Raw genomic sequence first — 21834 nt, forward strand, 5'->3', positions numbered from 1 at the left:
TCTGTGCTTTCATTGTGGGTTGGCACAAACAAGTACTTGAAAGAGATTGCTTTTAAAAAACACAAAAACCCACCCACCAGAATTGCTTACAATTCTGAGCACTTGCTTATTTTTTATTTTTTTAAAAAAAAATGAAGTCCACTGGGGTTTTGCTGCAATAAGATTTGTTCACTTTAGACTTAATTTGGGGAGAAATGGACTGCAGGTGAATGATCACCAAGTGTGAAGCTTATTGCTTTGCTTATTGCTATGTGACACTACTGTTTTCCTTCTGTCAGCTTGAATGGTTTTCAGAGATATAAATTGTATTCAGTTGTTCAGTCTAACAATACCTAATTCATGGCTGCTTCTTTTTCAGGGAAGAGCTTGGATTAGAGTAGCACTTATGGAAAAGCATTTATCTGAATATATTTCCACAGCTTTGAGAGACTTCAAAACAACCAGGTATTAATTTCCTTTATTCAACAAAAAATTGAAGTATATTTCAAAGGTTCATCTGTGTAATACTTTTATTATATATTATATATTATAATTAATATAATATAATAAATATTATAATAAAAGACTTAGTCATTTTTCACTTTTCAACTTTTTCAACTTTTCACTTTTTCAACTTTTCACTTTTTGTTCTAAAAATGATTATAGAAGGAAGGTCCTAATCAGCCAGATGTTTATCTTCTCCCTCCCCAGCTGGCTCACTTTGACAGGTGGGAGGGACATCATCTGATTTTACAATCACATCAGGTCACTGATATGTGGATGAACCCACCCTCCTGTCAGAGTTGACTTACATTGGTGGGGGTGAGGACAGTAACCAGAAAAGCAGCAGCTATCAGGATGAAACTCATCAATTGAGTCATGTTCTCTGCAGGTTTCTGAGCAGGCTTTAACACGCACATCACATCAGTTGATGAGTGGGGGGTAAAATCTTGCTGCCTTGTGGGGAACTGGTGTGCACAAACAACATGGGATTGACCCCCACCCTCTTCCATAATCTGACTTCACCTGCCCATTGAAGAGATGTCAGTGGATTGACTGGTGGGCATGGTTTTGGAAAAATGGTGTTGCGGGCCAAATTGGATCCCCTGCTTTATATGGTGATGGAATACCGAAATCTAGCACATGCTAGATGTGCTCTTTTTTCAGAGTAACATTTTACTTTATACTGGACTGTTGATGTGATTAAATAGGGTTTAACACTTGTTTGCCCATTTCACAATATCCTTGAAAATTATGGGAAGAGTTGAGGTTCCAGTTGCAGTATTGAGCAAAGTAGTTGTGTGAACTTTGTAAATATGAAATTGCTAGCTGACAATGCTGATTGTTTAGTTTGTCTTTAACTTTGTGTAGCTAGCATGTCACTAAAATGGTAGAGAGTATAACTGAACTGGAAATTAATCTTACAGAAGATTCTATGAAGATGGAGCAATTGTCCTGGGAGAAGAAGCAAACATGCTAGCTGGTATGCTGCTGGGCCTCAATGCTATAGATTTCAGGTATTCCTGTGGATTTAAAACTTTTCTGTGGTATAAGGTTGTTGAAGTATGAGGAGGGAAAGCTTATGAAATTTGGCATTGGAAATAACTCTATAAGTTCATAAGCTTATTTTGTCCCATATATAATTGAAGGATTTGTCTTTCATTTTTTGGTGGCATATGTCCTAAAATGCCAGTCTGAAACTTGTATCCTGTTTTAAATCTAGTTTATTGCACGGTACCTTTTCATTATGTTTTTAGTTGTAGAGTTGAGCATATAAGTGCAGCTACTTGCTCAGCATGTACGTATCTCACATTTAGGAAGTTAGCTTTGCTGAATGTCATCAGAAGATGGGAGGAGTGTCTTGTTTTTCCAAGGTAAAACTGGAAATCGACACCAAGTGTTACATCAGATGTAACACTATGCTGTGATTTAGTATTATGTTAACCTTCGCAAGCTTCAGACTTACATGCTCCCTTCTCCTGGCACTCTTGCAAGGAGGAGATCAGAAGCATTTGCTTTCTAGTTTTAAACTGACCACAGAGAGAACTATGATTAAACAATGGTTCATGAACAAGCCAACATTATAAACCATATTTTTGATCCTGGCTTGTCTGAACTACCCACGGTTTCTGCAACTTCAGATAAAGTGGGGAGCTGTGGTTAATTTTAAAACTGAAAATCTCCTTGGGGCTGCATCAAAGGAAGAAAGGGGAGGGTGTGTGTGCAAGTTTGAGAGTCACGCAGATTTATTCATGGAGTGCCAAGTCATAATTTAGTGTTATGATCAATCAATCAATCCCTATTCTGTGACTAAGCATTTTCTGTTTGCCACTCAGCGCTTTATAGTAACCATAGCTTTCTGTTATATATGTGGACTTGACTATGCTACCACTCAGTGGATTTGTAACTGGCTGACTGACCGAACCCAAAGGGTGCTCATCAATGGTTCCTCTTCATCCTGGAGAAGAGTGACTAGTGGGGTGCCACAGGGTTCTGTCTTGGGCCCGGTCTTATTCAACATCTTTATCAACGACTTGGATGATGGACCCAAGGGCATCCTGATCAAATTTGCAGATGACACCAAACTGGGAGGGGTGGCTAACACCCCAGAGGACAGGATCACACTTCAAAACGACCTTGACAGATTAGAAAACTGGGCCAAAACAAACAATATGAATTTTAACAGGGAGAAATGTAAAGTATTGCACTTGGGCAAAAAAAATGAGAGGCACAAATACAAGATGGGTGACACCTGGCTTGAGAGCAGTACATGTGAAAAGGATCTAGGAGTCTTGGTTGACCACAAACTTGACATGAGCCAACAGTGTGACGCGGCAGCTAAAAAAGCCAATGTAATTCTGGGCTGCATCAATAGGAGTATAGCATCTAGATCAAGGGAAGTAATGGTGCCACTGTATTCTGCTCTGGTCAGACCTCACCTGGAGTACTGTGTCCAGTTCTGGGCACCACAGTTCAAGAAGGACACTGAGAAACTGGAACGTGTCCAGAGGAGGGCAACCAAATTGGTCAAAGGCCTGGAAACGATGCCTTATGAGGAACGGCTAAGGGAGCTGGGCATGTTTAGCCTGGAGAAGAGGAGATTAAGGGGTGATATGATAGCCATGTTCAAATATATAAAAGGATGTCACATAGAGGAGGGACAAAGGTTGTTTTCTGCTGCTCCAGAGAAGCGGACACGGAGCAATGGTTCCAAACTACAAGAAAGAAGATTCCACCTAAACATTGGGAAGAACTTCCTGACAGTAAGAGCTGTTTGACAGTGGGATTTGCTGCCAAGGAGTGTGGTGGAGTCTCCTTCTTTGGAGGTCTTTAAGCAGAGGCTTGACAACCATATGTCAGGAGTGCTCTGATGGTGTGTCCTGCTTGGCAGGGGGTTGGACTCGATGGCCCTTGTGGTCTCTTCCAACTCTATGATTCTATGATTCTATATGGCAGAATTAAATAGTTCCTACTAATATCTCCTCAGTTTTACCTTTGAGAGTGGTAACATCAAGTACAATACAATAATTGTATTGATTTTTTATATATTTATTGAAATAATTAAAGACTGCCCTTTCATTTAAAATATCACAAGAATTCTTTCTTGATTCAACACAAGCCTAACTTTTCATTACTGAAAATAGTTTCCATATCTCCTGTATACTGGCAATTTTGTGAGAAAATCAAATTATATGCTAAGGTTATTTAGTATTACTATCATTTCATTTTCTTGATTTAATATGATTACTGATTTCTTGCCTTGTATAAGCTTCTGCCTCAAGGGAGAGGGCCTGGATGGCAACTATCCAGCTGTGATAGACTTCACACCTTACCTGAAGTTCACCCAAAGGTACCTTTTTATTCTCGTAATTTCCTCTTGGCTGTAAACTTTAACTTACACCAGGCTAGCTTTACATTTATTTATCACTTCAAACACTTCAAAGTGGTTTTCCACTTGTCCTGTACTTTCTAGTTGTGGGTCCGAGTGGTTTTGCCTTTGCCCCACTGCTTTCTCCCGGAAAACCTTCTTAATGCTAAATTGGAACTAGCAGCAGTCTGCAGAAAATCCAACTGATGTTTGTTCTGATTCAGCACTAAACCACAAGTTTTTCCAGGGGAAAGTGGTGGTGCAAACAGAAGTGTTGTGAACTGCCTTGAGATCTTCAGATGAAGAGCAGTATACTAGATAAATAAATGTGTGACTGAACCCTAATACTGAGTTCCCAGTGTTTTGCACAAGGAAGAACTTGCAACTTCATGATGCGTGTGTAACAGATTTGAACAATTGCATCCAACCCTAGTTAGGGGTCTCTTCAACAATGGCTTGCATTTCTAAAGCAGAGTCTAGATCTTTCAGCTGAATTTTGCAACAAACTGTTCTTGGTTCTCAAACTTGGTCCTTCAGTTCTGACAGCATCAGTAGTGATGAAGAAGAGCTAAGAACACTTGGCAGTAGTGGCAGTGAAAGCAGCACACCAGAAAACATTGGTCCTCCTTTCAACATGGATGAGAACAGCTGGTACAACAAATGCAAACGGGTGGAGCAAAAATACCGCCTCACACTGGAGCAGAAGGTAAAACCTTACTTTGGCTGAAAGAAGCTGAAGATATTTGGTGTGTTACAATTGTAAATAGAAAATGTTATAAACTTCATTTTAGAGAAATTTGTTCTTTCATTGGAAAATAATTGCTTTATTTTGGTATGGCTTTCTAGATACGGAAACCTTCAGACATGGCTACTTTAAACAAAAAAGGAGCTCACTAGAAGTATTTCACATTTACTTTCCTCTTGCTGTAAAAGCTCACAACTAGCCTAATGGTAGCACATGAAGTCAATATAGATTATATCACCCCAAATGAGAGTGCTTGGGAAGGACTTGGAAAATAGTAGATTATCTTTCATTTTATAGAAGAGCAGACAGAAGATCAAAGACTTGACATACCATCTAAAGAATAGAAGCCTCTAGGATGCATCTCTTTACCCTGGCTTTTGACACTTGAGATGTGTATTTTCAAGACTCACCCTGTTCCTGTGACTAATTTGTTTTGGCTGCTCTTAATACTGAATTTTAAATTATTGTAACCCTGGAGCCTGCTGGTGAAGGGTGGGTAGTGAATTTAATAAATATGATGAAGTTGATGTCACTCTGTGCAAATACTGGGTCTGGCGAAGGAACAACGCTGTTGTTTTGGCAATTCATCTGTGCTGAAGCCACAGTTTATTCCACATCTCCCCTCTGCACCCACTGAACATAAGCCTCAGCCACTGATAGAAGCAACTGTGCTTAAAAACACTTTAGCTATAACTACAAAATTTAAAAGAAGCTTTGACTATGTTTTGGTAGAAGTGGCAGGTACTTTTTGAAACTACTAATTCAAATTATTCCTTAAAATAATTACTCTCATCTCCTGAATTGCAAATCTAAAACACTAAAAGTAATGTGGAATGAAAGTTGCAGAACATTTTCTTCTTCTTGGATGTTTTGTGTCACGTAAGAACATAAAACAGAAGAAGAGCCCTGCTGGATTAGGGCTGAGGTGCCTGTAGTCCAGCATCCTCACAGTGGCCAACCAGAGAAAGCAGGCATATTAACAGAAAACACCATGGAAGCTTTGCCACCCTTCTGGGGTAACTGCAGCTTTCATTGGTCCGGCTGAACTATTCTGAATCCCAGCTCCTTTAGTAAAACTACACATTAAACACACTCCTGGCAACACACTATAACAATTGGAAGGCTGTCACACCTCCTGCTATTAATGGCAGATGTACAGTGGTGCCCCACAAGACGAATGCCTCGCAAGACGGAAAACTCGCTAGACGAAAGAGTTTTCCGTTTTGGAGGTGCTTCGCAAAGCGAATTTCCTATGGGCTTGCTTCGCAAGACGAAAATGTCTTGCGAGTTCCTGCGGGTCCCCCCCCCTTTTTCTAAGCCACTAAGCCGCTTATCCGATAAGCCGCTAATAGCGCTAAGCCGCTAAGCTGTCAATGGGCTTGCTTGGAAAAAACCGCTAGACGAAGAGACTCGCGGAACGGATTCTTTTCGTCTTGCGAGGCACCACTGTATACCTAACATATTAATTACATAACTGTATACAAAACTGCTTATTTGTTAAACAGAATGATTTAAATAGTTTTTTCCCTTAACATTTTATTATTGATAGTTACGGTAATTACCAAAGAATAAGTTTTAACATTTTCTAACTACTAGTTTCAAGAAGTATCAAATGCAAGAGAGCTCACCAAAATACTTTAAAAATAAATTTTAAAATATTAGTTGCTTGGTTTGCAAATTTTGCAGTACAATTAATACTTATGTGTTTCTAGGGTTATCTAGAAGAGCTAGTACGCCTTAGAGAGTCCCAACTGTCTGAATCCATCTCTCAGAAGAAGTTATTGCGTCAGAAGGTAGAAGCTATGGATTTGGCTCATAAAATGGAAAAGGAACAACTTGAGTACATCATTGTGGAACTGCAAGACCAGCTGTAAGTTGGATGCAGTGCAGAAAACTTGATGGAGAAGTAATGTTTTTTTGAAGAATACTGTAGTTTTTTGGTCATTATATGAAAAAATCCAGCTCATATGTTAATCAAATTAATGTAGTTCAGTTACAAAAACTGAAATTATATTTGAAAATCCTTGGGGGGGAAACCAATTTTTTATTTCCGAAAATGTATACTGCCCACTATAAAAAAAAAATCATGGCAGTGAACAGCATAAAATACACAATAAAATTGCATTCATAAAACAAGTACAAAATACATCACAAATCAGTAAATCAAATTAATACATAGGCATAGCTGGATCACCCCTCAGGGAAAACTTGGGTTAAGTTTTAAGATTTAAGCAGGTGCCTAAATGTCAGTGCTGTAGGTGCCTGCCTGATGTTCATTGGAAGCATTTTCCAAGGACAGATGTCACTACACAAAATGTCCTCATCTTAGTGGACATAAGATGAACCTTGGGAGCATACAAAACAACTAAGACTGCCTCTCTTGAAGACTGATGTGCCTGGCCAGTGGCATACAAAGTAAGGAGTTCCCAGAGGTAACTGGTTCCAAGTTGTTCACGGCTTTATATGTCAATAACAAGACCTTAGACTTGACTCAGTAGCATATTGGCAGCCAGTGTAGCACTTTGAACACAGGAGTTATGCACTGTTGATAGGGCATCAGCTATAACAACCTTGCTGCAGATGCCTTATCCAGTCTTAAGGGAAGGCCCACAAAGAGGGCATTGCAGTAATCCAATCTAAACTATGAATGCCTGAACTACAGCAGCTAAGCTATGGTATCTACCAGTCCAGGAATAGTTGTAGCTGTTGCGCCAGCTGACATCCAGGGGCAGTCCTAAGCTACACACCTGCTTCTTCAGAGGGAGAGTAACCATACCCAGAAGAGGCAGCTAACCTATTTTCTGAATCTGGGAACCTCTCACCTACAGAGCTTTTACCACCTTTCTTTATTGGTCCTCATCCAGCCCACCACTGTTATTAGAAATTTGTCAAAAATTTGTTAACTGAGATTGATGACACCTAAGTGCTGCAGTTATAGTTGCAGTGATACTTAGGTAGATATGTAATACTTACTTTATATAATTTTATTAATTTTTCGTTAATAACAATCCAGTGTATTAATACAATACAGTGGTGCCTCGCAAGACGAAATTAATTCGTTCCGCAAGTTTTTTCTTCTTGCGAGTTTTTCGTCTTGCGAAGCACGGTTTCCCATAGGAATGCATTGAAAATCAATTAATGCGTTCCTAGGGAGACCGCCTTCAGACCAGGTCCGGGGACAGTCTTTCCCCGGACCTCTTCTGAAGGCTGGTGGGGGGGGGGACTTTTCTCCCCACCGCCAGGCTTCACAACAGCCTTCTGAAGGCTGGCGATGGGAAGAAAAGCCCTTCTCCCGCCGCCAGCCTTCAGAAGAGTTCCTGCAGGGCTGCCTAGGCTGCGAATAGCAGCCTGCTGCCGGGTGCGAGGGACGCTCTGAAGCAGAGCGCCCCTCGCCCGGGGCAGACATCTGCAGCTTGGGGAGCCCTGCCGGACTTCCCCACAGGGCTCTCCAGGCTGCGGATAGCAGCCTGCTGCCCCGCACGAGGGGCGCTCTTAAGCAGAGCGCCCCTCGCCCGGGGCAGACATCTGCAGCTTGGGGAGCCCTGCCGGACTTCCCCACAGGGCTCTCCAAGCTGCGGATAGCAGCCTGCTGCCCCGCACGAGGGGCGCTCTTAAGCAGAGCGCCCCTTGGGTGGGGCAGACATCTGCAGCTTGGGGAGCCCTGCCGGACTTCCCCACAGGGCTCTCCAGGCTGCGGATAGCAGCCTGCTGCCCCGCACGAGGGGCGCTCTTAAGCAGAGCGCCCCTCGCCCGGGGCAGACATCTGCAGCTTGGGGAGCCCTGCCGGACTTCCCCACAGGGCTCTCCAGGCTGCGGATAGCAGCCTGCTGCCCCGCTCGAGGGGCGCTCTTAAGCAGAGCGCCCCTCGGGCGGGGCAGACATCTGCAGCTTGGGGAGCCCTGACTTCCCCACAGGGCTCTCCAAGCTGCGGATAGCAGCCTGCTGCCCCGCACGAGGGGCGCTCTTAAGCAGAGCGCCCCTCGGGTGGGGCAGACATCTGCAGCTTGGGGAGCCCTGCCGGACTTCCCCACAGGGCTCTCCAAGCTGCGGATAGCAGCCTGCTGCCCCGCACGAGGGGCGCTCTTAAGCAGAGCGCCCCTCGGGTGGGGCAGACATCTGCAGCTTGGGGAGCCCTGCCGGACTTCCCCACAGGGCTCTCCAAGCTGCGGATAGCAGCCTGCTGCCCCGCACGAGGGGCGCTCTTAAGCAGAGCGCCCCTCGGGTGGGGCAGACATCTGCAGCTTGGGGAGCCCTGCCGGACTTCCCCACAGGGCTCTCCAAGCTGCGGATAGCAGCCTGCTGCCCCGCACGAGGGGCGCTCTTAAGCAGAGCGCCCCTCGCGCGCGGCAGACATTCACAGCTTGGGGAGCCCTGCGGGGAACTCTTCTGAAGGCTGGAGGCGGGAGAAGGGCTTTTCTTCCCACCGCCAGCCTTCAGAACAGCCTTCTGAATGTTGGCGGTGGGGAGGAAAAACCCTCCTCCCACCGCAAGCCCCGGGAAGAGAGGAGAAGCTGCGCGCCTTCTCCTCTGTTCCCGGACCTCCCACCGCAAGCCTTCAGGACCGGTCCGGGAACAGAGGGGAAGGCGCGCAGCTTCTCCTCTCTTCCCGGGGCTTGCGGTGGGAGGAGGGTTCCCTCCCCGCTGTCCCCGGAGATTTCCCTATGGGCTTTCGTTTTGCGAAGCAAGCCCATAGGGAAATTCGTCTTGCGAAGCCGCTAAAAAATCGGAAAACCCTTTCGTCTTGCGGGTTTTTCGTTTAGCGAGGCATTCGTCTTGCGGGGCACCACTGTACCAAATCATAATTCAATTAAAAACGCCAATTGTCAGATTCCAAATTAAACATTTTGGTTGACTTCCCAAAGTCATGTTGACTTCCCTTTTTAGGAGATGTTGATTCCTTGTTCCCACTCCAATCTGCTTATTTAATCAAAATAATACAGTTCTGATGTTGATCCTTTATTTTAACAGCCACTGATGTGTTGACTTTTGTTCATATTTATCCTTTAATTTGAAATTTGCATATCCTTTAATTTGCAAGTGGACTTTTATATCTGGTAACTCTGTGTGGAATGTTTTTTTTTAAAAAAGTTCAACCTTCCTTTCTTGTTGCAATCAATCATTTTCAGCATTCCCCCCCCCCCGCCCCCACTCCAAGGACTCAATTTTACTGTGTAGTGACCTTTCACCATCTTGCTTTTCTTAAAACTGAAAGTGGTCTGAAGTCTGGCTATTACTCCAGCCTCACTTCCAGCGTTTTCTTTGAATTCTTTCCCATCCAATAACAAGCTGATATCTTATCAACACCATAGTAAATCAAAGTTCAAGTCCTCCATGGAGGGTATTGCCACAGAACATCCCAATATTTTCCACACAGTTCCATTTTTTCAATTAATCCATAAGCATTATAAAGTTCTTGTTAATTCCCTCTTGCAGTCCATTATTAATTGCAATCCATTAATAATTGCAATCCATTAGTAGCTAATTTTCTTCTTTGGTGAAGAGTTGCCAAATCATAAAACAGCATAGTGAATATGTACTGTACTGTTGAAAGTAAGAAATTTTTTTATGCCCCCTTAAAAGTAATTTTTTTTTTACTGGCTTCTTAGATCTCAGGGGGTTCTCAACTAAAGACTTGAGCTAGCACAAGCAGATTCTGTCAGAGATAACGATCTTGATAGCTTGACCGTTGAGCCGTGGCCTCTGATAGCTTTACGATCCCAATCAGTCATTTGCAGTGTCCGGCACGCTTCCTTCTAGCTGCGCACCAAAGTCTGCTGTCTCTTTGGCCACGGCTTAGCAGAGTAGCATACAGCGGTGTAAAACAGTCTTTTTCTCCCTTGCTCCATGCAAGCATACACAGACAGATTCGTCTATTTACAGCACTTTATTGGAACATTTCAGCCCATAAAAGACCAGGGCTCCTTTCAGCCATGTTAAAACATGTCCGTCTCTCTCAAGACACAGAGAGAGAACAACAACAGTACAGTCTCCTCCCAGACTCCTCCCAGCTTCTATAGCTGACGTCGGAAAGTGACGCACAGCTCAGAACACTTAACCAGTTAAGTTCTGAACCCTCACAGATTCCACCCCATGTCCCCAGATCTGATTTAGAGATGCATGATGGAAGGAGATGGAGAGAGGGTTCAATATTCTTAAGGAAATATGTTGATTTTTCCTAAAACTATATATAGAGTGTACTTCATGCATAGTATTTTGTTTAGCTGTGTCACCTTTTCATGTAATATGTGCTTACAAATCATGTGTTGTGTCACACTTGTAGAATCTGTGCTTCTAGCTAGAAGTGGGTAGAAGGTTAAAGTTCAGATAAAATTTGTTCCAGCCTTTTTACTTTCATATATCATTTTAAAGAACATGACTACTCATGTGATTCATCCTTTTTCTTCTTTTTAAGACAACCCAGCTTGATTTTTATCACCTGTCTCCAGTTATGATGATAAGAACATAATGGCCTGCTGGATCAAGCCAATGACCCATTTCATCCATCAGTTTGCTTCCACAGTGGCCAGCCAGAAGCTTGCTGGAAGCAGCAGCTCATATTTGTCACTAGTTTGGCATATTCTGAATTTGAACATACTAAATCCAAGTAACAACCAAAAAAGCCCCCCTCCCTTTATTTTGAATTATCTGTATATAATTAGAATTACATTCTAGATACAATTCTGGCACCTAAATATTCATCTCATCATTTGATCTTAAACAGGAGTGGGCAGCTTAAATGATAAAGATTGTGTCAGTGGGGGCCATTGTAGAATGTTTTTCACAAGCAAGATGTGCATAATAAAATTGCCTTTTTTCTTTCTTAGCCCATGCTTTAGATGCTTGGTACAGCTCTATGTGGACCGCTGGTTAATTCTGATGTTAGCTCTTTTATTAGCATTTTTTTGATACTGCATTAGTCAGATTGTTGTGAGTCATGGTTTACTTAATATGAATCATCTTTTTAGCTGCGTAGCTGTAATACTCTGGAGAATATACTGCCATAGTTGCTTTGCATGTAGGTATTGTCTCTGTAAGAAGATAATGGGCTTTAAAGATCTGAGGGGCATACACACACACACACACACACACACACACACACAACAGAAGAAATAGTAGATAATATTTGATCAGCTATTTAACAGCAGTTAAGCAGCTAAGTTAGTAGAACACTATCAGGTGCATGTTGAGAGTTGCTTTTTGAAAATGTGTTAATGAAGTTACTTTTTGCTAGCATATTCCATTGAACATTAAAGGTATGTGTTGTTCATATAAGAAAAAGACAATTTTTAAAGCAATCTGTCAGGTCTTTTGCCTCTACTTCAGATTGTCCTTAAAGGAATAACTTAAGAATGGTAGGGAACTGTTGTTTGAAGCTAATGGCCAGTCACACTCCCCCAGGTACTCAGAACTGTACTGAAAATTTAAGTGGTAGAGCAGAACATTCTGTACTTGAAACAGATGCTTAGCAACAGTTGCGCATGCTGTTAGCGATTTGAAAAATGTGTAATTGGTACTGTACTTTGGCAGTTTCTATTATGATTGGGAAGTGTGAAGAATAGATCACAGATCATGGAAAGCATTGTCTTTTAAAACATGACTATGACATATTTGTTAAAAATCCAGTATTATTATTTTTTACTATAAATGTCTGTTCTGATTCCCTTTGCTCTTTGTCCTCAACTTTGATCTCGGCAGCTAGCCACTAAATGCCATGGCATTTGAATCAGTTCAGATTGTTCAGGCTGTTTTTCTTTGATAGAGGTTTAAAATTAAATATGGTTATGACTCACTGTCAGTGTGACAGAAGAGATTTAAAATTACAGGCTGGGATTTAAACTTAAATGTGATTACATGACTCATTATTTGATGAAACTGCTTGATTTAAAAAAAAAGATAATGCCAGAAATGAAACCCAAAACCTTAATCCTCAACTGTGTCCTATACATAAGAGGTAAAGTAAATGGCATAGTATTTTAAATGCTCAACATTTTAAAATTATTTACAAAAGTATACTAAGTAGTGACAGAATTCATATGACAATCATGGTCTCAACTTGTGAACAGTCTAAAGCATTCCTGTTCCGTTGAAGAATCTAGCCCTTAAGCAAATTTTTAGTAAAATACCTCTGAAACAGATTATGCAGAAAATTGTCAAAATAATTGCATAAAAATATTGCACATTAAAATTGTGGAGATAAGATATGACTTTAAATGCAGTTAAGTTGTAACTGTTTGTATAGTTATAAAATGGTGAATGCAAGTGTTTGCATATTAAAGCTGGAAAACAAAGCTGGTCTATTTCTGAGAGTGGCACTCAGGTATAAAAAGCCCCATTAATTTGTTTTTCATAACCAGGAAGGCTCAACTATAATAATATTTGTAGGAATCTGTGAAAAGTTGTGTTTCACTTGTGTTCTTCTGAGTAAGGATATTAATCTGTATGAATAACATTTACCTTCTGCCCTACCCCAGTCAGTGGGGTGGGGGCAATACCTTAAATATATAAACTTGGCCATCTACTTTATTATCAGGGAGTTTTACCTGGACACATCCTCTTATGATCTGATATTATCAAGACCAGGTGCATGTCTTGTGTCTTCAAGGAGTTGTGCTTTTGGTTTAGTGGGCCCAACACCCTCCCATTAGAAAGCAGGCAGGCACTATTCCTGTTAAGTTTCAGAATCCACTTTAAAAAAAATTTATTTCAAAAGGCCTTTGAATTATGAACACAATTTTATGTTGTTTTCAGACGTTTTAACATATCTTTTGAATTTCTGTGTATTGTATGGCTGAGGCATATAGCTGCAATTGATTGCATAGAATAAGCCCCCCTCTGAAGTAGATGTTAGATTATTCCATTGCTGCTGGCCAACATTATTAAGTTTCTTGGAATTTGCTGCATCTTCTGCTTTGCACATTCTACTATGGCAAAAAGAGCCAAGCAAGCTCTTTTCATTTTTGCCCGGTTTGCCTTCACCAGTGATGGATCGAGAGATTGTTTTTGTGATATAGATATTTAATAAATTTGGACTGCTTTCTGTACAAATCCCAGGTACATGAAAAATCATTGGCAATGGGGGGGGGGGGGAGAGAATCCTAATCCTTGTTCTGACTATACTGTATTCTTTTAATTTCATTATATATATTTTATTGTTGATTTAGGATTCCTTATCCTGAAATCAGCTCTTACAGATGTTGTTCTTGCATAAGAAGAATGTGAAAAGGGGGAAACATAGCTTGTGGTAATAGCAGGGAAGAGGTGCATTTGTTTATGATTAAGATTTACTGGTTAATTGCAGATTGACTTTATTGATCTTGCTTGAGGTTAGATGGTACCTTGGGGTTCTTATTTAGAAGCCATCTGGGCATTGAGTGATATATAAATTAATAAATAATGATATGCCTTGTATGTGCTGCTTCTCTGGGTTTGCACAGTCTTCTGTACTATTCTCTGTTCCTACTTTTTGCTGTTTTACATTACAAATACATTTCCAGGTTTTGAGCAGATACTCATGGTGTCATTGTTCTCCCCCTTTAACCAGATAGTGTTTTGAGTAACTTCAACAGAGTTACTTTTTTGTTTTCTTTCCTACCCCTACAGAGGAAGCAGTTTTTGCTTAAATATTACATTGTAATAGGGATGTATGGGATGTTAGTGGAGGCTTTCTGAGCAGACAAGACCAATGGTGGGTCCAACCATCAATAAGGTGGTTTCTGCATGTGCTGTAGAGGGAAGTGTGGGGCAGATGGGGCTCATCAACCTGGGAAGGTAGTACATCCAGGAGAAGGAAAGCTCTGATCCTAAACCGCTGCCTTGTGGGATACATTCAGGAGAAGAAAAGGCTAAGGAGTAAAACCTGCACCAATACTGAGTGGAGTCCCTAAGACAGTTGGATGGCTCCTTGTACACCTCCTTCCATCAACTCCTGCAGCCAAGCTGGTGCTAAATGTATTGCTGTGCTTTCCTTTGCACCACAACAGCAAGGCCAAGGTCTTGTCACCCTGGACCTCCATACACACTGCCCAAGCTTGCGCCCTGAGGCTCACTCTGTTGTCTCTTGAGACAGATGGGTGCCAGAAGCATTGCAATATAATGTTACTAAATGGCCAATGGTATGGGATGAGGAATGAGTAAAAGAGCATTTGAAAATCTTGCAGAAAAAAATAAAAGTTGAATATTTTTCTTCTGAAAACAAGTACATATGTGAAAGCCCATGTAGCCTGGTGTGTAACAACATAAAGGATATATAAAGGATTCTTTATGGCAAAACATTGTGTGATTTGTCATAATGCATATTAATCCATTTTTACACACTTTGTATCACACCGAAGTTCAAGCTGGTTTATAAAAATCAAAATCTAGTTCAAACCTAAGAATAATACCAATTTAAAATACAATAAAGATAAAGATTCAGAACAGCACTGCAAAATAGCCTTAAATAGCCCAACATCTATCTGCAATTAAACCCGCCAATATTCTTACTAAATGGAAAGTTTTTAGCTTTTTGACTGAGACTTTTTGTGGATGCAATAGGAAGTACTGAAAGCACACGGGTGCCTATGGGCACCATGTTGGAAACCCATGCCTTAGCAAATTAAAATGGTTTTTCCTGGCATCTAAAACAAATCAAAGTAGGTTCAAAGTAAATATGTTTGGAGATGACATCATGCAATCAGGGTGCTGCAACAGATAACCACTGTCCTTGTGATCACCACCTAATCCCATAATATATGGCATGTGTATATTAAACTACTAATAAATTTATCATGGCTACTACTTGCAGAAAAACGTATTAATCTGACTTAATAGTATGTGGAAAAATTATTTCCAGGATCAGCATTCCTGTGAAGCAGCTGCTTCTGGTGCCAGTTTCCCTCCATATGTATATCATTTTTAAAAACAAAACAGGATTGGGCACACTGTCACTTTTAACTGCAGACACGAGCATATTTAAGGCTACAATGAGTACCAGTTTACCTAGAAGTAAGTTCCATTTTGAGTAGACCTGTACAAGTGTAGGTTTGTGCTTTAAGGCTGGGTTTATTATTTTCGGGAAGCATACAGATACATGTCAGCAATCTGAATTTAGTCTTAAAATAGCTATGAACAATTGAAATGTAGATTTGGTATGTAACAGTTGGCATATTTGGAGCCACTTGCAGAAACAGCCTTATCTTGGCTTACTACTTGTGGCTTGTTTGGGAGAAACAAACCATGAGCACTGCTTCACACATAATGCTAAGCCAAGTCTTGTTTGTTTGCTCTGTATGTAGGCAAAGTAGAACAGAAGCAACTGAGCAGCATATACAAGCACACTGCTTGTTCATCGTAGGCCAGGGCTGGGGCCAAATTTGGCCCTCCAGGCTGTTTTTTGCAGGCCTTGCCCACCAGCCCTATATACAATGCCATGGTTTAGATGAATTAGTGCTGTGTAAGATAAGACCACTGATTTATATTTTACATGTATGCCCAGAGCTTTTGCTAATCTCTTTTATTTTATGTTCCTTGGGGAGACTGGTAACAAGTCTCCCAAGAGTGACAATTCTGGGAAATACCCTGAGCAGAAAACTATGCTGCTTGTCAATAACTAGAATTCTACTATTGTCATCTCCTCCATAAATCCGCAGTCTTGGATTCCCTTAGTTTGTTGGGTTTTTGTTTGCTATTGGGAGTTCTGACACTATACTAACATGTAGTTAGAGGCAAATAACACACCACATGCATCGTTGCATGGGCTCACATCCATGACATTTGAAATTTCAACAGATTTGAGTCATCAAGGTGGTGCTGACAACTCATTCCATAGAGAGGGGATATGTGAAGGAGATTTATCCAATAGGAGAATTCATAGTACTGGTAAGTAATCAAGCTATGGCTGTACTGTTAAGTTAAAAACACTCCCAGTCTTTTCCCATGTTAAATACTTTCCCCACTGTGAAGTATACCTGCTTTTGATCTTACAGAAATGACACTTTTTCTGTAACTTTTCTGACCTGAGATGGTGAACTTATTTTCAAAATAATACAAATTACTTTTTTACTTAAGTCGCTTTCTCTGTGTCTTTACTCTTACTTGGCTTTCTTACTGTTTTTTTGCCTATGTGTCAGGCATAACTCATAGGTAATACATTGAGACACACATATAGACCCCAAATTAAGTATTTTTCTTTACAGTAGTAGAAGTAAAATTGCACAGTGCAATATAATCAACCTATTTAGGAGGTACACAATGCAGTTTTTGAAGAAAACCACTAGAAAATAAAACTACATTAAGTTTGCCATGAGTAACTGTATGGAAACCTTCATTAACACATTTTTTCTTTTAGTTTTGCCCCAGAAAAGAATTAATATAAAGTAGCACTTAAAATTCTCTACTTGGTTTGTTTTCCAGGATGAAATAAAAGTGAAAAACAATAGGTACTTCAGTTGCAATGCAGCTGTTAACGGCATTTTTGTACCTTGTGTAGTTCTATTGACAACCACACTTCTGCTTGAAAGAAATATGAAATTGGACTTTAATCTGGACTCTCCTACAGACTGCTGATATAGGCAGATCAATTTGTTTTAGAGCTTAATACCTTGATTTCTTCTTTTGTAAAAGTTATAAATTAAGAACTTAGAACTTGCGCTGTTTGCTAACTGAAAACTGAGGATAATATTTGCTGTTTAAGAAGTAGTATTTAACTCATTGCTTTTATTTCTACATTATTTGCAGTTCACTGGTCACCTTGTATACTGTAGTGTAAGTCTCTCTCTGTACAGTTCCTTTCAGTTTTTTGTTTTGTTTTCAGTACTAACATTCTGATTGAGAAGTCTCCTAGGAGGAAAGGTGCTTTAAGAATAGCATGCTAGCAGGTGATCTTCCAAGAATGAGCCTATTTTCTTCCTGTGATTTAAGACATTACTTCTAATGGCATCAAATTCACTGTGTGTTCACAGAACTGTGCTAAAGAATAATGATTTAAGATCAAGACAAGAATTAACCACCCATCTCACCAATCAGTGGCCTTCCCCAGGAGCTCTGGATGTTAATGCTGTTGCCTTGGATACACTACTTTATCGAAAGCAAAATAAGCAATGGGATGAGTAAGTTGAAATATTTGTGCAGTGCTCCTAGAGATCCCAGAAATTTCATTCTCCCCACCCCCACTCTAGTGCATTTTGTCAACCAGATTATGTATGTGTTTAAGGGGAAAACTGGTAGATAACTAAACATTAGAAAGCAGAATAGAATTATATAGTAGCATATTTATCTTAAACACATTAGGTTGTATGCAGCTAAGTCATGCTCATGAGTACAGATGCATTGGAATCAATGGACAAATTAGACAAGTATATTGAGTTCAGTAAGTCTTCTCTGAGTATGACTTAGTTGGATGCAACCCATCTGCTATAACAAATCATACTCATAAGCACATAATACTTTGTGGGTGGTATCTAAGTCATACTCTGTTTAGACTCTTTGAAATCAATTTCAATAAACTTAAGTTAGTCATGACTGAAGTCCATTGATTTCAGTGAGTTTGCTCAGAGAATCACTTAATACAAAGTATTTTACATACATTTCCAGCAAATCTTAGAACAACCTTTATTATCTATTTTACTCAACAGTACCTTGTTTACATGCTGCATTAAACCATAGTTTAAATCAAACTACAGTTTAATGAATAAGCAGCATGCTGGTGCAGAGTGTTCATGGTTTCTTGCTGGCTGACTGTTCTTGATTTATTTAGAGGAGACGAGCTATGAACCCAGATTCAGAGCAACATAAGCCAGAATCTGGTTTGTTTTGTCTGCAGCACGAGAGGAACAGGAGTGATGAGGAGTACCATGGTAACTTTTGAGTATGATAATTGTTGCTCATTCACATTGCTTTGAACTATGGATTAATGTGATGTAACTGAACCAGTGCCAATTGTTCTGCATAATGAGTTTAAGATGGGGTGGTTGTTGTTACTGGCATTTTTATCCCACTCTTTATCCAAAAAAGGTTCCCAGAGTGGTTTACAAATATCAGTGAAGTTTTATCAACCGTAGTTAAGGACATACTAAATTTGTCTGGAGTGTTCATTAGGATCATCATACCTTTAATGAAGGTTAACAGTAGTCAGACGTAATGTAGAGAGAGTGGGGGTTTCCCATACAAGATGTGGCAGGGGCATGATTCCACAGCCTGATCCCTTTATCAGCAGTGGGCAACATGTGCTCTTCCAGGACTTGTTAGACTCTAACTACCATCAACCCATCAGCATGAGCAATGGGAGTGGTAGTCTAACAACACTTGGAGAGCCACAGGTGTATGTTCTTGCTATATAGTTCAGCCTTGTCATCTTCAGCCTTTAAAATTTATTAGAATTATATTTTCATATTAAAATGGAAGTGCCTAATTGCATTATTACCTCAAATTTGCTGAGATTTCACTTGGATGCTGATTTCACTTTGAATTTAGCATCCCATGTTACATTCTGCAACATAAAGGTTGGTCTAAAATTTATAGGAACATGGAGTGGAATCAGATTTGTTCCCTTGCACTCACAGAAGGGCTTTTGATCCAGTGTTGTCTAATGGAGGAGGAGCAGGTACTTTGGGCCACTGCAACATTTGCAGACCCCAGTCCTCCCTAAAAATCCATTCCAGAGAGTTGAAGGACCTTCCAGAGCAAGGTGCAAGGTGGCATGGGGTAGAGCTATTAGGGAAAGGAGGAACTGGCAACATTTGCTTCCCCTCTACATTCTGTTGTTGGTGAAGCTCATTAGTATGGGTTATGCAGCACCACCTTGTGGTCGAGGCATTAAAGTGTTGATTAGGAAAGTAACCAGCTTCCAGAATTCAGTTTGCTTTCCTGCCTTGAGTCAAGCTGTCACTGTTCTTTGTTGCTCCCTGCCTTTTCTTACTAAATACTGTATCTGCAGGGTGGTTGTTTTTTGTGTGGTCGTCCTGTTTTCTGTGGAGGTCTCCTGTTCCTTTAGTAAATCAAGTGTCTTCATGTACTTCACTTTAATTTCCTGGTTTGGGGGGGGGGATTTAGGTTTGCCAGTTGGACTTCTCCCAGTTTGCCATTTTCATAGCTTTTTAACTCTGCCTTTTTTTTACACTGTTTCTCTGCTTTGTTTTCTTCCAGTGTGTTCTTTCCCCCGTGACTTTATATTGTAGTTTCTGCCACCCTTTTTCTGGCTTTGTGCATTCCTATTTATATTTAGGGGGAGTTCCTTAAGTGTATATAGTCTATTTCACTCCTTTGCTTTCCCTTCTTGGTGACCACTTTTACGAAGGGTAGGAATCAGTTGAAAGTTTGAGAGACTCTTGTATTGGGAGCCATGCCTAAGAAGCCCCAGCAAACCGCACCTTCTTATTAGGTGTTTGTGTTGGTCCATTGCAGCTGTCATTCTGCAAAGCAATTTGCCTTTTCAAGAAATTATGTGTACTGCATCCCCCATCAGCTTTGGTTGTCCTGTGGCTTGCAAAGTGACTCAGAAGTGCAAACATACTGAAGGGGCTGTTTCTCATAGCTCTGAGAGACACAGAAGTGCATTTGTTATAGGGATGAGTGCTCAGCAACAGAGGGGATGAGTTCTCGAATGGCTGTCTCCTGTCCATTTAAAGAGAGAGGCTGTGTTGTGGGATGTAATGTGATGGAGATGGATCACCAAGCCCAGCATGTGAATGTTTCATGCTCCCACAGCTCCTCAGAAGGGGAGGACTTTGGGGGATCCCAGGGCTCTCCTGTCAGCCCCCAACCCCAGGAGTTGCCTAGTTTAGCTATGCCTCATTCATATTCTATTACTGCTAACAATACTGCTGCTGGCACTTCTCATCAGGCTGCCTCGCTTTTCTCCCCAGTATGTGTTATTTTCAGTGAAGGCCTTAAACCCAATCAAAGAGATGCCATTAGGTGCTTTTTCTTTAGAGCCCAGGGGTTCGGATCCTGAATCTAATTCTGTGCCTTCCTGTTCCCATAGTCAGCTCTATCTCATTTCTTCTCAGAATTTGGCAACTGCTCCCTCTCTTATGGCGGGCAGCCAGCCACCTCCTGATGCCTCTTTCAGTCAATTCCATGCAGCTAAAGGCATTGCTGTTGCAGCGGATTCTGCATCTAATGGCCCTGCATTAAAGGGGAAAATATGAATCCTTATGGGGAATTGGATATCGAGGAAGTGAAATGAAGCGAGAGATCTCAGTCAGAGGCTCATTCCTCTCAAAAACCAAACTGTTAACTGTAGCCAACTTAGATTCAGATGAGGGTGATGTCTGACTGAGGAGAAAAATGTCATGGGGAAGTTACGGCCAGATCCAGAATGTCTGACATCCATGGCCAATATGGTGCCATTAAAATTAGCAGAGCCCTTTCTTCCTAAAGTTTCTGTAGGAGTTGAGGAATAACCGGAACTGGAGGGAAGGCATAAAGTAGACCAGGTGGCCACAAAGCTGCTAGCGCATCTGTTGCTTCTACCATCAGACAATGGAACCCGGTGAAGAACCTCTCAACCTGACAATTTATGTCGGATGCAAAGAGGTCCACTTTGATTGTGCCATAACAAGTCTGAATTTGCTGAAATACAGCTGGGTGTAACATCCACTCCCCCAATATTACCCTATCCACGGTTAGATAAACTGTTGCTGACTTGGTATTTATAGAGAGGTGCCCAGATGAATCAGCTAACTCACTTACATGTGGTGACTTTTGGCCCAATTGATCAAGCAACTGTGGTCTTGCAGGCATGAGACAGCTCGGCATGTCCTGTTGAGCCTGATCCAAAATTACTAGGGCACAAATCGGATTTCACAGTGTCTTTATGCTGCATTGCAGTATATGAAGGCAAATGTGCCTCTCCATAGGTGGCTTATAATTTAGTTTTTCATATTTATAGCCTGCTTTTCAAGGCAGCAACAGGTTATTTTAGTGCATGTAGTGAAAAGAGCTAAAGGATGGCTGGTCTCCGGTCTCCCAGTTGCTGAAGAAGGAAGGCTTGAAGGATTATTTCCAAAGGCTTTAATGTTTTGATTACTGCAGTACATATACACATTGCTGGCACTTCAGGCAATACACGTGACTAATTTTAAATGCAGCTGCAAGGCCGGTACTCTTAACTGTCAAAGCTTTAGTTGTTGATCAGACACACCCCCCTTTGTGAAATGGGATGGGCTCATCGTAGGGCAGTTAGCGTTTCTGCAATATCACACTACATATGGCTTAGCTCAGCATGGGGTTGGACTCGGTGGCCCTTGTGGTCTCTTCCAACTCT

General features: G+C 41.1%; 1 protein-coding gene across 2 annotated transcripts in view; it reads left to right on the forward strand.

Annotated features, from left to right (window-relative positions):
* RUNDC3B (RUN domain containing 3B) overlaps positions 1-21834 on the forward strand; it is a 32903-nt gene that overhangs the window by 5358 nt on the left and 5711 nt on the right. The window contains exons 4-9 of one of the 2 annotated variants that reach the window (XM_081834679.1): positions 359-444; positions 1407-1496; positions 3749-3829; positions 4385-4553; positions 6305-6462; positions 17531-17677. In XM_081834679.1, coding sequence (XP_081690805.1) covers positions 359-444; positions 1407-1496; positions 3749-3829; positions 4385-4553; positions 6305-6462; positions 17531-17677 — 731 coding nt within the window. The remainder of the gene's footprint in view (positions 1-358; positions 445-1406; positions 1497-3748; positions 3830-4384; positions 4554-6304; positions 6463-17530; positions 17678-21834) is intronic. The other variant, XM_081834680.1, reaches the window with a different exon arrangement.

The sequence above is a fragment of the Podarcis erhardii genome (genome assembly GCF_964252035.2).
Source record: "Podarcis erhardii genome assembly, chromosome: 12".
NCBI lineage: Eukaryota > Metazoa > Chordata > Lepidosauria > Squamata > Lacertidae > Podarcis > Podarcis erhardii.